General features: G+C 43.2%; 1 protein-coding gene across 1 annotated transcript; it reads left to right on the forward strand.

The window, feature by feature from the left end:
- Nucleotides 1-2,558: 2,558 nt before the first annotated feature.
- Nucleotides 2,559-5,082, forward strand: LOC136539546 (bZIP transcription factor 29-like). The gene is made up of 4 exons (XM_066531511.1): nt 2,559-3,399; nt 3,599-3,731; nt 3,832-3,916; nt 4,592-5,082. Exons 1-4 carry the CDS (start codon nt 2,642-2,644, stop codon nt 4,795-4,797), a joined length of 1,182 nt encoding a protein of 393 aa, XP_066387608.1. The 5' UTR covers nt 2,559-2,641; the 3' UTR covers nt 4,798-5,082.
- Nucleotides 5,083-14,283: the final 9,201 nt, after the last annotated feature.

Consider the following 14,283-nt stretch of genomic DNA (forward strand, 5'->3'; position numbering starts at 1 on the left):
AACAAGTGCATTATCTTGTTGTATGAAACAATTGATCATTTACCTGTTGCACGGCTGGAACAAGATCTTTAATTGTTTTTGCATCCTTCTTGTATTGAATAGCTTGAATAGCTCTAAAAAACCCCAAATCTAGAATGTTAAAATCTAGATAATTGGGTGGTTGGCAAATTAGCCGAATGTCAAACCCATCTTGCTTAGCAGCATTACAAAAAATAGGATCATCCACTTTTAAATGAGAAGGTGCATTATCTTGTTGTATGAAAATTGGTTTGTTCACATCTTCTCTTGGCCACTTGGTTCGAATTGCAGGGAACACTCTATTTACCATGAAATCTCTGATCACATCTCTTGTGATTGATGTAATTGGCTTGATTACTTCTTCTCCACGAATACGATTGTGACTTCTTCTAATAATTTGTTCATAAGTGACAAGTGGAAAACAACCTATTTTTCCATCAAAAACACATTCTCCATTCCTAAACCTTGGCCGAGCACATACACACAAGAAGGTTTCTTCATGTCTTTTCTTTGATGGTTTGCTTCAACGGGAGCAACATGTTCTATTAAAAAAATAATCACTTGTTAGCCACGACCTGTTCTATTAAAAGAAATTAAACATGCTTACCAATAAAAAAATCTAATTGCATCAAGTGACAAGATCAAATAAAATCCACGTCAAATAATAGCCATGGCTTACCTGAGAGGTTTTGTACATAATCAAAGTCAATGGCACCAAATTCATCAAGTGGCAAGTTCAAATCAATTCCTGTTGAAAAAGGAAATAGCAAACTGAGAAAGGAAACGACATTTGCAAGCGGCTGCTATGAATATCATAAATGGAAAGAGCAAACTAAGTAACAATGGACACAATACCGTTGTTGTGATCCTCCAATATTGGCTCGTTGAGATTGAAGGGAAGGTTGCCGTCGCCATCTTGTTCTATACGAACATTCAAATCAAAGGCAGGGAATAGATCACCCATTGCGCCGTACGGAGAAGTGGAAGAAGAAAAAAAAAACTAAGCCATGTCGTAGATGAACATGGCTAAGAACAAGCAAGCATGGTAGTTTAAGCAAGCAAGCAAGGAGGCAATGTAGTAGATGCAGGAAGCTAGGTACGAGGCGTTTAAATAGACGAAGCACTCCAAGCGTCAGGCCTGTTGAGCACGCGCGCAGTGAAAAGAAAATAGCGCCAGTGAACTCAAACAAAAAAAACGAGTGCCAGTGCACAGCGACATGCATCTTTCGCGCGCGCCAGGCCAAAATTGTGCAGAAACGCGCTCAGCCACGTTCAGCCGAAACAAAACAGTGCTATACAAAATTAGGGCACTAGCAAAAAAAAATATGCGCCCACCAGGAATCGAACCCGGTCCTTAGGGCTCACGACGCACTACGATAGTCGTTTGAGTTATGGTTCTTTCTCGTATAGAATGCACCCGCAACCCTATTTAATAGGGGCACATAGGGAAAATACCCCCTAATTAATTACTTCTTGATAAGCACAATCATATCCTAAACGACATATTTTATGAGTATGGAGGGAGTATAAAGAATATATAGAAGATACTAAATAGGTACAGTATAATATAAAAGTGCATTTTATTGTGAGCTTAATGATACTTATTTGGTATCTTAAGTATTGATATTTTTTCATAAATCTGGATAAACTTAAAGATGGTTTGATTTAAAAACAAAATCAGAATTGTATTTTCTTTTGAATGGAGGCAGTAGTACAAATACTATAGTAGTACTGCAGACCGCAGTGATGACAGTTGACAAACATCAGCGTGTTCGTTGGTTGGTGCTGATGTTGATTTGGGCTGGCTGGTGTTAGTTTTTTTTGAGAGGAAAATATTATTGGCCGATTGAATAAGCCTGGCTGAAACCAACCAGAGTGTAACTGATCCTTCTGACATGTCACCATGGTGTTTCCTGTGCAGAGCAGAATTCTGCTGTTCTACGGCGTTGTGTACACGCAGCTCGGGCCCCCCCTTTTTTCAGATGGCACGCAAATGTCCGTGCAATCCTGTCAGGCAGCACGTTAGCTCCCCGGGCGGGCGAGCAGACCGAAGATGATGCTGCGGTGCTGCCGGCGCGCTGCGAATCCCGGAAAGACATGGGCCCCTCTCTCTCTCTTCAGCGTTCGGCAACGGGGGTGTTTGTTCCTGCAGGAAAATTTTAGTCACTGTCTCATCGAATGTTTAGACATATGTATGAAGTATTAAATATAGACGAAAAAAATAATTAATTGCACAGATTGTGGCTAATTTGCGAGATGAATTTTTTAAGCCTAATTAGTCCATGATTTGACAATGTTGTGCTACAGTAAATATGTGCTAATGACGGATTAATTAGACTTAATAAATTCGTCTCCTAAATTAGTCTCCATCTGTGTAATTAATTTTATAATTAACTCATATTTAATTCTCCTAAATAACATCCAAACATTCGATATGACATAGACTAAAATTTAGTAGGAAACCAAACACCCCTAAATACCACCACGCACCACCCTTCAGACCGCGTAGAAACACCGCGCGACACAAACCCGATCGGGAGCCAGCCACCGCCACTCCACCGCACCCAACCCACACGCAGCAGCAGCTTGTGCGCGCGCCGGCCTCCTCGACTCGACAGTCGACATGAACACCGCGAACGGGCACCGGCACGGGCACGGGCTGATGCACCACCACCACGTCCAGGCGTCCATGCCTCCGGCGCAGCACCAGAAGCAGCGGCCGCCGGGACTGCCGCCGACGCCGCCGCCCGCGCCCGCCTCCCACTCTCTGCACGCCTCCGACATGTGCATGGACGACAGATCGGCGCCGGCGGGGCGCGCGCATGCGCAGGCGCAGGGAGGAGGGCTGCCACCGCGCAAGGCGCACCGCAGGTCCCGCAGCGACGTCGCCTACGGGTACTTGCCGCCGCCGTCGCCCAAGACGGAGGCCGGAGGAGGCTGGGGCCTTGCCGCCGCCGGCGACGACCTGTTCAATGCGTACATGAGCATGGAGGGCGTGGACGGGCTGAACAACTCCGACGGGGATAGCCGCGGGAGCAGCGGCATGCGCACCAACGGAGCCGACAGCAGCGAGAACGAGTCCGAGGACTACGGCGGCGGCGCCGACAGCCAGTTCCTCCTTTGGGGCGGCGACGGTGGCAAGAAGAAAAGGAATGCCTCCGGAGAGCCCGCCGCGGCGCCGCCGCCGCCGGCGATGCACGCCAGGAGCCATTCCATGGACAGCATCGTGGGGAAGCTGAGCTTCTCCGCCGCCAATGGGGAACCCGGCAAGTTCAGCCTCGAGTTCGGTGGCGGCGAGTTTACCCCCGCCGAGATGAAGCGGATCATGGCCGACGAGAAGCTCGCCGAGATGGCCCTTGCCGACCCCAAGCGCGTCAAGAGGTAGGCACCGCACCGTTTCTAACAAATTCTATCCTACCACGACGCTACCATAAAAAGCCCGGATCCGATCATCCCATAATAGCCGGATCCTCCTTCAATTACAATCCAGAAGAGACCGCAAATGCAAATATCTTAATCAGTAATCACAATGTTGTTCCATCATGATCGTGATCGTTCCTGCTGGGTGCGCGCGCTGCAGGGTTCTCGCCAACAGGCAGTCGGCGGCGCGGTCCAAGGAGCGGCGGATGCGGTACATCGCGGAGCTCGAGCAGAAGGTGCAGATCCTGCAGACGGAGGCCACCACGCTGTCCGCGCAGCTCACTCTGCTACAGGTATCATTATGAACGCGCGCGCGCGTACTGCATTCCGAGGGAAATGTTCAAAAGTTCAGAGCTTGGTGTGCTTAATCATCGTTCTCTTCGTCGCTCGCAGCGCGACTCGGCGGGGCTGGCCACGCAGAACAACGAGCTCAAGTTCCGGCTGCAGGCAATGGAGCAGCAGGCGCAGCTGCGCGACGGTGAGAACCAATTCCGGTTTCTTGGATAGCAGTAGCAGTTGCATGGTTGATGGAAACCCAGAATGAGTACTCCGTTCAAAATTCCAGTTCAGTTGCCGTTTGCTCTGAGTTCCCAATGTGTTCGTAGGATCGTAGTGCTGGACGTGATCGCCATGGATGCGGCATTTGGCGCCTGCGCATTGGCAGTTAGTCGCTGTCATGTAGTGCCGATAATACGCTTACCAGTTCGCCATACAATTGCTTGTTTTTTTAAGGGGAACCGTTTGTTCTCTGATGCTGTTAGTTGCCAGCATGTCGTACAAAATCAGAATGCGCTCAAATTCCCCGGCGACTTCGTCAGGCATTGGCCACATCGCCTTGTTTTGGATTCTCGTATCAATAACATACTTAATAAATAACCAAGTGTTTGTCAATGCAATGCAAACTGACACCGCGTTGCCTAGTTCGTGGACCGATGCTGGTGGCCACTACCCCTGTCACAAGAGGCAGGCCGTCTTTGGATAATACAAGTGCAGCAACTACCTTTTTATTAAGACTGTCAGTAGCAATACCATTTCAACTAGTTCTTTCATATACAGCATACATCAAACATGTGAACTAGGAAGCAATTTGTTTGTCAAGAAATGCAGCCATTTTGTTCTGACCACAAACAATTTCTGTCTTACTGATGAACAGCGCTGAACGAGGCTCTAACAGGCGAAGTCCAGCGCCTGAAACTCGGCGACACAGGCTCGTCCGGCAATCTATCCCAGCAAATGCAGCTCCGTTGCCAGAACAACCAGATGTCGGAACTGCACAAGCAGCAGCAACAGGGTGAGCAGATACCGTTCTATCAGCTGGAGCAGAACGGCACGCCGAGGAACCACGAGCCTAATAAGTGAGGATGTGGTACCTCAGCTACCTGCACTGGGTTACACAGAAAAAAACTTAGTCCCATAGATGATATGGAAATTACGTTTCCTAACCCATTTATCTTGAAGATGTGATCTCGTTTACATAGTAGTATGCTATGTTTGTTGGGCCGGCAGGGACCTTGTACGTTTCTGAATGTTTTATGTTCTTCTCAGAACCATGGTTGTCGCTGGAGTTGTCATAGCTGGTGAAAAATGTAATGAATTCAAATTCTTTTGTAGTGCTGTCATTTATGAATTCGTTTGGGCACACTGTTACAATATAATTTCCTGTACCATCTATTGTTTAATTCTTGGATAGATAATGAAAATTGTTGAAAATTTTCATGATAATGGTACATATAAAATATATATTTTTTCTATGCCACGAGAAAATAAAAAACAAGCAAAGATATTTTAAGGGCCATGCTTGGGTTGTACGGCACAAAGGTGTGCCGGAAAGGCCTAACACGCCCCACGGGTCTAGAGGTCATGGCCCGAAGCAACACGAAACATGAGAGGACCAAGCAGTGCAGGCACGGCCTGGACCAAATCGCACCTCTATTGCCACATCTCGTCTTGCCGACTGAACAGAAGGTGCTTACTACTTGAAATGGCATGACAAATGCAGACATATGGTAGTGGCTTCATTAAAAAATGGTGGATCTAAATAGGAATGAAAAACTTTAAGCTAATATCCATCCAACAACAAACTCTCATTATCCAATAACTCTCTCTCCCCTATCCAACACGTTGCTTTCTTTCTCACAATTTTTGTGATCCCTGTCTTCTCTCTCTTAAAGGTGTGTGGCCCAGTTTGCTTCGCTGAAAAAACAAGCCGAAACACTGTTCCGGTTGATTTGTTGTGAGAGAAAAACACCATTTCAACTGAAAAAACAAGCTGAAAATGACGGATTATAAGAGCGAACGGGTTTCTACAACTACCACTATCGCCTCTAGGATGCCCACTTTTTTACCAGAGCCTAGTTAGCGTGACAAGACACTGTCCAATGCCGTTGAGGCTGCTCTAAGCGGACCGGCCTAGACTGTCGGCCTAGCCCAACTTGGTACTTCTTAGGAAAAAGGACCATCGATTAGATGGTGTTCTTCATTATAGTCAAACAATTCAAAAAATACTAGGAGATTGCAAATAAAAATATTCCCACTTTTCAGGTAATATACGTCCTCTTAAGTTTTGTATTTGTTCAAGTTTGGCTTGCATCCGATAATTCTTTTTAGAATGCATGGGAAAAAGGTGAAAATAGAAGGAAGGAAAACAACGGAAAACACTAGGAGTTTGCAGCTAGAAAACATCCCCACTTTCCATGCCAAGTATATGTTTTATTAAATTTTGAGTTTGGTGTTTTGTTCAGATTTGGCTTGCTTTTGATAGTTCTTTTAGAATGCACTTTTTTACAAAAATGAAAGTTCCATTTACCATGTGAAACATATGTTCTCTTAAGTTTTGAATTTGGTGTTTTGTTCAAATTTGGCGTCCTTCTGATAGTTCTTTTTGAATCCACGCAAAAAAAATGAAAATGAAGATTGAAAAATGACTTACTCCTGATAGGAATAATAAATAATTTCTTGGTAAGAATGGAAAAGGAAATTTTGATAGTTGAAAATGAAGATAAAAATGAAAATTGAAAAATGACTTACTCCTGATAGAAATAATAAAGAATTTATTGGTATTTGAAAATGAAGAATGGAAAAGAAAAATTTGATAGTTGAACATGAAGAATGGAAAATGAAATTAATAAATAATACCCAGTAGAAATAATGAAGAATTTATTGGTATTTGGAAATGAAGAATGGAAAAGGAAAATTTGATAGTTGAAAATGAAGAATGGAAAAGGAAATTGGTATTTGAAAATGAAGAATGAAAAAGGAAATTTTGATAGTTGAACATGAAGAATGGAAAATGAAATTAATAAATAGGAAATTGGTATTTGAAAATGAAGAATGGAAAAGGAAATTTTGATAGTTGAACATGAAGAATGGAAAATGAAATTAATAAAGAATACCCGCTAGAAGGAGGGCTCGAACCTCTTAACAGCCATACGCTCTAACCAACTGAGCTATTCCAGCAATTGTGATTTAAATTTGAACCAGTTTTATAAGTATACTAATATCACTGACCCTAGCTCCCTTGGTCTTTCATAATTCAAAGAGATCTAATCTACTGTTGACTCTCCACGAACGCTTATGATGAGTTTAGGACAAATTTTCGTCTTATCTAAATATTGAAGAGCAAACGGATTATTCCATCCATGTTTTTAACTTAACACAAATGTCCTCGCGCCCTTTTTTTGTCTTGTGTGTGACTTCGGACTTACGGATCTTTATTCATAGAGTTAGAATAGTATGTACATCATCCGAAAACAATACGGAGTCCAATTCTAAAACATTTTACAACAAATAACGTTTTCAGCTCGTAAGTCGCGATCTTGTTGACCACACAAGAATATGTACTTATCGTTGCAACACAAGGACACGTTTTGCTGGTTCAATATTTTAAAGATAGTCTAAACCTCGTGTTTTCTTCAATGTGACACGGGGCATGCATAGACGCCTAGGTCATGTTATAGACAAGTCTGGCAAATGCCTATGATGAAACTCCACACCATACCAAAAAAAAAAAAAAAGATTTAGTGCTACTACTTGTCATCTGGTGCATCAGGTCACTGGGTCTAAATCTTAACAACCATGTTCCCAAAAGAGAATGGGAACGTAGAACAGGAATAAGAATTTGACACGATATTTTGTAACGTGAAAAATATAGATGTTCCGAAATTAAGAACGTGAACCTTGCAGAACGAACGAACGTGTCCATATATTCTATGTTTCTAGCTGGTAAGGTATGAAGAGCAAGTACCACCACCACCTAGCGCACCGGCACAACACCCCTCGCGGGGTCGGCCGCTCTGCCCGTGCGGTGTCCCGCGTCGCCGCCTCCAGCCATCTCATCAATCACGCCAAACTGCGACAGAAAAAAACATCAACCCACTGAGCATAGCATCGACCCGTTGCCATGGAAGGCTGGGCGTACTGCGCCGCCCTCACCTTTGGTATTCGCGACACTCTGACAGAGAAAGATAGACGTTTGCGTTGTAAACTTGATGGGCCTTGTGTGAGTAACGAGCTCAGGCTTGTCGGTCCGGCCAAGCAGATTTGAGCACTAAACGAGAAATCAAACATACTTAACTTTAACTAAATATATAAAATAAAATATTAATATTTATAGTACATAATTAGTATTATTGGATAGGTCATTGAATCTATTTTACAGTAAATTTAACTGAAGATACAAATATTGCTAAATTTTTCTCCGAACTTAGTTAAATTTGTTTACGTTCAAAAAAAAACTTAGTTAAATTGGAGAATTGACTGACACTGTTCCAACGGCAACCGTTAAATAGGGATAGATAGAGTACTGACCGTGGTGGCGTCACCGAGGGAGGGCAGAAACTCTCCACGCAGGTGATCCGTGCTGCCCCTGCAGGCCTCGCACAACTTGGATCCCATGCGGGCACATCTTCGTGTGGCTGTGCGTGGAGGGCGGACGGCGTTCCATGGACGTGTCCACATCTATCTATTCTAATGAACGTCCCTGACTTAGGGGTCTGTTTGGCTGGTATTAAAACCGACTGATAAGTCGACTGAAGCTGTTTTGTTGTGAGAGAAAAACACTGTAGATTCTAGCTGACAAGTTTAAGCGAATAGGCCTAGATTACCAAATGCCCAGAATATTAAGGAGAAGCCAATGGCCTTGCATAGAATTGGTACAGTCTAAATTTGTATCTTTCAAATTTACTCCCGTTTGAATCATTGGAATTGAATTCATTCTAATAATTATAATTTAGACATAGATTAATTAAGCTAATATAGTTGTCTTTGGAATATATTTGTATATTTATTGTTAGATGTGGCAGAACCGCCTAATCTAATGCCGCACATGAGTGCTTGTCTTCCATTAGACACTAAGCACTCAAGGGAGAACACTAAATTACTTGGTTCTGTCGGGCACACCCCAGGGGAGAACCCGAAAATCCACATTTTTGCCATCAGGATCACAAATGAGAGAACAAAGCTTACATCATTCTTAACCATTTCATACATCCCTTTTAGTACAACATCAAAGTATAATAGTTATTGTATAACAGCGGAATATAATCATATTATCAGAGTTATAAATAATTTAATATACAGCGGAATTTAAACATGTGATCAGAATTATAGCGAAAATAAACATCTATTAATGATACGATGAAGTATTGATATATAAACAGATTATGAAACTTTCATTTATAAAAACATTTGGTGAGAGTTATAAATAAAAACTACGATCGTGACGTAAAGGAATCCTCGCTGAGCCCACCAGGAGGAATCCACACACAAGGGTCAGCTCTAGCATCAACCTGTCACCTGCAACAGGGGGAATAAAACCCTGAGTACTCAATTATACTCAGCAAAACTTACCCGACATGAGGAAAAAAAAGACTCCAAGAATATGCAAGGCTATCTAGCTTGTGGGTTGCATTTACAGGAAGCATTACTAAGCGTGCGTCCTTATATTCGATTTTTATTAATAGCCGCATTGGTTCATTAACTAACTATTCTATGTAAGCACCTGTGCTACTTTCAAGTAGGTGATAAGCAATCAGATTTCATTTTCCATCTTTCATCTTTCATCTTCAGTTCTTACTACGATGCTAAACCGCAGACAAGCCGTACCGGATAGCCCGGCGATTCGCGAATCAATGCCCTCAGCTGGGTACCCCGAAAACACATGCCCTGCTTGTACCCCGGGCACAAGCAGGACCAACCCATCACTCTCCTGTCCCGGGTGTCCAGGTCCCCGTCCAAACTGGGACTCCAAGCCCCCGCCCCTGAGTCCCGGACTCAGTGCGGTGCAAGGACCTCCTCCACCAAAACAAACCCTAACAGTCGGTCCGGAAAGAGCCAGATCCGCGACAAGAGAGCAACAAGTCTTCCAAGCGTCCATACACAAGTATGTGCTCGGGATAATAAGTCTGTGACCTGCCTAGAGTCATATGCAACGATCGGTCCTTAACCGACCAGATAGGGAAAAATAGTGTAACCAAGCTATACCCCGTGTCCACGACGACATAACTCCTTACACTCACCAATACCCAAACCATATCCTTGTCCGGTCACCATTTTCCTTTCCACCATTTTGATATTTTCCAAGTGATAGTAATCCAATAATATATTTCCTATCTCTTGCGAGTGACAGGCAATCACTCGACTTCTACCGGAGTCCTGTAGCATAGCATTCTACACGATCCTGTCATACTAGTAAGACTTATAGGAATAAAGATATATATGCAAGTGGGTTTCATTCAACTCCTTAAACTTAATGCACAAATATAATTTAAACTGCAGAAAAGTAGAGGTTATGCACCGGGGCTTGCCTTGGTAAAATATAACCAAAAGTTAGCATTTCATCTTCGTGATATGATCACCATAGCATCATCTTTCAGCTACTTCAGTTGATACCATCGATCCACCGTCGTTCCTATTATGATATGTATTGATGCAAATGCATAGTTGTAAATAATCAACGGCAGCCAAAATTCTTAGAAATCCAACCACGCTTCCAAAAGTACCATTTCTCCAGCAACTCCCGATGACTCCACGATCCATCGACGTCCCTCCGTCGGCGTCGAACTCGCGGTACTCGGCAAACAGACACAAATAAATATTCACATAAATTCAACCGTGTTCCAAAAATTATGAAACTTTTATGGATAGGTGGGGTTCGATTTTAGATGAATTTAGGAAGAAGTGATGGAATCGGTGTTAGCATAGTGGAGATATTAATTGTGCAAGGTGGCCGCTAATTAATCATGAGGAGAGAAAATAAAACGTGATTAGTGGCCACGAGCTGCTGCTGGTTATTAGAAAGGGAAAAGGAATAAAGAAATTGGTGGAGTGGATTAATGGCTCATGACTCTTGACTTTACGTGTATAGGAGCTGAGTTGGTTCTCGGCTTTGCTACTAGCACATGACATAGGACAAGCTACTGCTGTGGACTTAAACAAAGAGCAGAGTGGGTATACGGCAAGGATTCTTCGAGAGAGACACGGAGAGCACCGGGCGTTTGTGCTCCTCAGCTCGTCCACCATGGACAGCTGCTGGACTTTCACCTGATGGCGATTCTGGCCATGACTTCTAAATCTAAGGGCATGGGGAGGTAGAAGGGAGGTAGGGGATGTATGGGGACTATCTACCTTGGTCAATTGCAGCTCGAGGAAGGAGATCAACAGAGCGTAGCCTTGCCAGGCAAGAACAGAGAAACTCGATTTAGAGAGTAAGATGGTGAGCAGCGGAGTGGGATGTCTCGGCAGGCTTGGCGTGTCCTTAATAGGCAGGAGATGCGGGGCTGGAGGTGGAGCTAGCATTTGGCTAGCTAGTCATGTGAATTGGATTTCACGTGATGAACTTGGAGTGGGTCTTTGGTCATGAGTGCATTAATTCAAATGATAGACTTTGAATGGTCTTTGGACTTGACGAGCACATCAGGACTAGAGTGTGCTTTGGGCTAAACGTGCTTGGTGGTGGGGTGCTGATTCATTCATGCAGGTCAAGGAATTAATGGGGAGAGGAGACCACAGGTCAAGGAAACATTAGAGAATGAGAAGATCAATTACAGATTAGCTACCTCAGCTGATTAATGCAGCTCGGGAGAAATCGATAGACGCAACTTTCATGGGCAAGAACAGAGAAACTTGATTTGAGAGAAGCAAGTGAGCAGCGGAGCGGAACGGCTCGGCGTAACCTTTTAAAGGCAGGCGACGCGAAGGCGCGACAGCGACGCGTCGTAAGGTTAGCGGCTACCTAGCTTGCTTAAATGTAATAAAACGTTGCTGCGAACGACGGGATGCTTCGAATGAACAGTGTTTCCACGCTGCTACAGCTACCGTGTTTTTACCGGGCTTATTACAGCAGATGGTGACTGCCTGACAGTAGTCGTCGTCGGATAGTGAGAGAAGCTAGCTAGGCTGAACAACTAACTGCTTGCATCGATAGTCCCCAGCTCCCACACCACTTGCTTATGTGTGTGGCGTGCTGCTCATGCATCACATTCTTTTCCTAATAACACGTCATAGACTTCCCTTGGGGACAGCTAATTAATCCATGGGAGACTTTGGTGCTTAAGCTAGTACACTATAGCAGGAAGACATGACTTAGTTTGCAGGTGCATACTAAGGATAGTCAAGAGCTGCCAGAGGTCATGGAAGTCATGGTTCTCTACAGTTTCCTGCGGTGCTGCTATGCCCGACGTGCAAGACGTGCCAGCTACAGTGAAGCATGTTTGATTTCAGGCGAGTATGGTGCACGCCGAAAAAAATAAACGAAGCTGCTGCGCTCTCTTTCTCGTCAGTTCGTGCTTAACAAAATAAACCCGTGAGTTTATATATATATGTATCGTTCTATTTATTAATGGATTTTATTTTATTTATAAAAGTTGATTTTCATGCTTAATCTAACCGAACAAAACGTTCTCTAGAATCGTCGTCGGACATTCCTGAATATTTCTACGCACTGCGTAATTTATCTTGAACGTTGATTTGAGTCCACGAAACTAAGTCATACGGGATTCACTTGTCGCAGCAAGTACGTTTTAAATTAAAAACCCGAAAAACTCGTTTCGGAAATTTTTCTTAGGCCTAAATCGCGGTGCTAAATAAACTTGTAACACCAGGGGTGTTACATTAGACATACAAGGGATATACTTATATGTTCCACGCTCGAGAGGTTAGGCATCCTTCCTTCTGAATTCTCATGTCCGGGTTTCATCCAAGTTAGGGCGTGTTTAGATCCAAAATTTTTTAGGTTTTGGCTACGGTAGCAGTTTCGTTTTTATTTGGCAAATAGTGTCTAATTATGGACTAATTAGGTTCGAAAGTTTCGTCTCGCGATTTCTCACCCAACGGTGCAATTAGTTTTTTTTCATCTATATTTAGTACTCTATGTATGTGTCACAAGATTCAATGTGATGGATACTGCGCAAAAATTTTTAGCAACTAAACAGGCTCTTACTCTCAAGTCTCAAATGCCAACCGGCACCGTGGCAGAATGGAATGAGGAGGATGACAAATCTAACGCAGGGGATAGATATACTAACGTCAACGCCCGGTGGAGCATCATCACCTCGAAGCTGTTGACCTCCGTCAGCTCGGCCACTCGGAAATGTGCCTCCGTCGAGCCAGACCTGAATTTTGCAGTCATGTGCTGGCGTCGATGAAATGAGGCGCGCAACGACTACGGGCCTATTTGGTTGCTTGTCCAAACAAACTTGCGTAGCAATCCAGGACACTGATTTTGACTGCTTGGTGGCCAGCAACCAAACGAGCCCACTGCTTATAAATCGGATCAGTAGTTTGGTGCTCCCTACTTGTGTCTGTCATAGGCAGGCCACGAGTTGGGCTTGTGCAGGGCCAGGCCCAAACAGAACCCTTGGAAAATGAATTAAGAAAGAGATTAATCAATTTTTAAGATGTTTTAAGATTTTTTTTTTGAGATTAAGATGTTTTAAGATTTGTGCACAAACTTTTGGAAGGTCCACTAAAGCAAAACCTGGCCATAGAAATTAGGTTTTCACATAATAATTATAGTATCTCATGAGAATTAAAACTGCATATGTTGTATGACCCCTAAATTGTGCGGGCCAATCAGCTTTGCTCAAAATGGAGGAATAGGAAAAGCATATTGTTGAGAAAGTGAGATACCGAGGCTGTTGGTACGGTGTCGTAAAGGAGAAAAAAATATAGATAGAACATACCAAAAAAAATGCAATTATTAAATTTCGAGAAGTCAGACAGTTTGAATTTTGACTAAATTTATATAAAAAAGTACTAACATTTATGATACAAAATAAGTATCATTAGATTCGTTATATAATATATTTTTATATAAATTTATTTAAAGACATGAATGTTAATATTATTTAATATAAACTTGGTTAAACTTGAGCTAATTTGACCGGTACGGAAACTATAATTGTATTCTTTTGTCGACGGAGAGAGTACAACATAACAAAGTTCGAGCCTCCAGCTGTGCTGAAGCTTGCAGGTCATCACTTTATGAAAGTATAAGATCCTTGATAAATGAACTAACGAAGGATGCGTTTCAGAAATGAAGTAGTAGTGCACTGAAAGTAAAGTGCGACACTGCGACTAGTTCCGACTCATTAAGCCAGTGTTTTGCTTCAGTGGACCTTGGGTACTTCAGTACTTGCATGCTCGTATCGTATATTCCTATTGTCGGTCAAGCATTGTTTCAACGCTAGATAACATGCTCAGCAAATCGTATGTGCTGACTTCAGTTACAGATCTTCTGTCAGCCAATGTTCCTATGTATTTTATGTAGGGGCGAGTATATGAGTAATAAAGCGGTAGTTGGTCGCATAAAAGGACATCACAATAATAATACTCCTACTTTTCAAAGAA

This window comes from Miscanthus floridulus, chromosome 2 (assembly GCF_019320115.1).
Source record: "Miscanthus floridulus cultivar M001 chromosome 2, ASM1932011v1, whole genome shotgun sequence".
Taxonomy (NCBI): Eukaryota; Viridiplantae; Streptophyta; class Magnoliopsida; order Poales; family Poaceae; genus Miscanthus; species Miscanthus floridulus.

Bases quoted from the DNA above. Each gene is read 5' to 3' on its own strand.
- LOC136539546 (XM_066531511.1), top strand. From the start codon at position 2,642: ATGAACACCGCGAACGGGCACCGGCACGGGCACGGGCTGATGCACCAC. The intron at 3,400-3,598 runs GTAGGCACCGCA...CGCGCGCTGCAG, and splicing joins GACCCCAAGCGCGTCAAGAG to GGTTCTCGCCAACAGGCAGT. The intron at 3,917-4,591 runs GTGAGAACCAAT...ACTGATGAACAG, and splicing joins GCAGGCGCAGCTGCGCGACG to CGCTGAACGAGGCTCTAACA.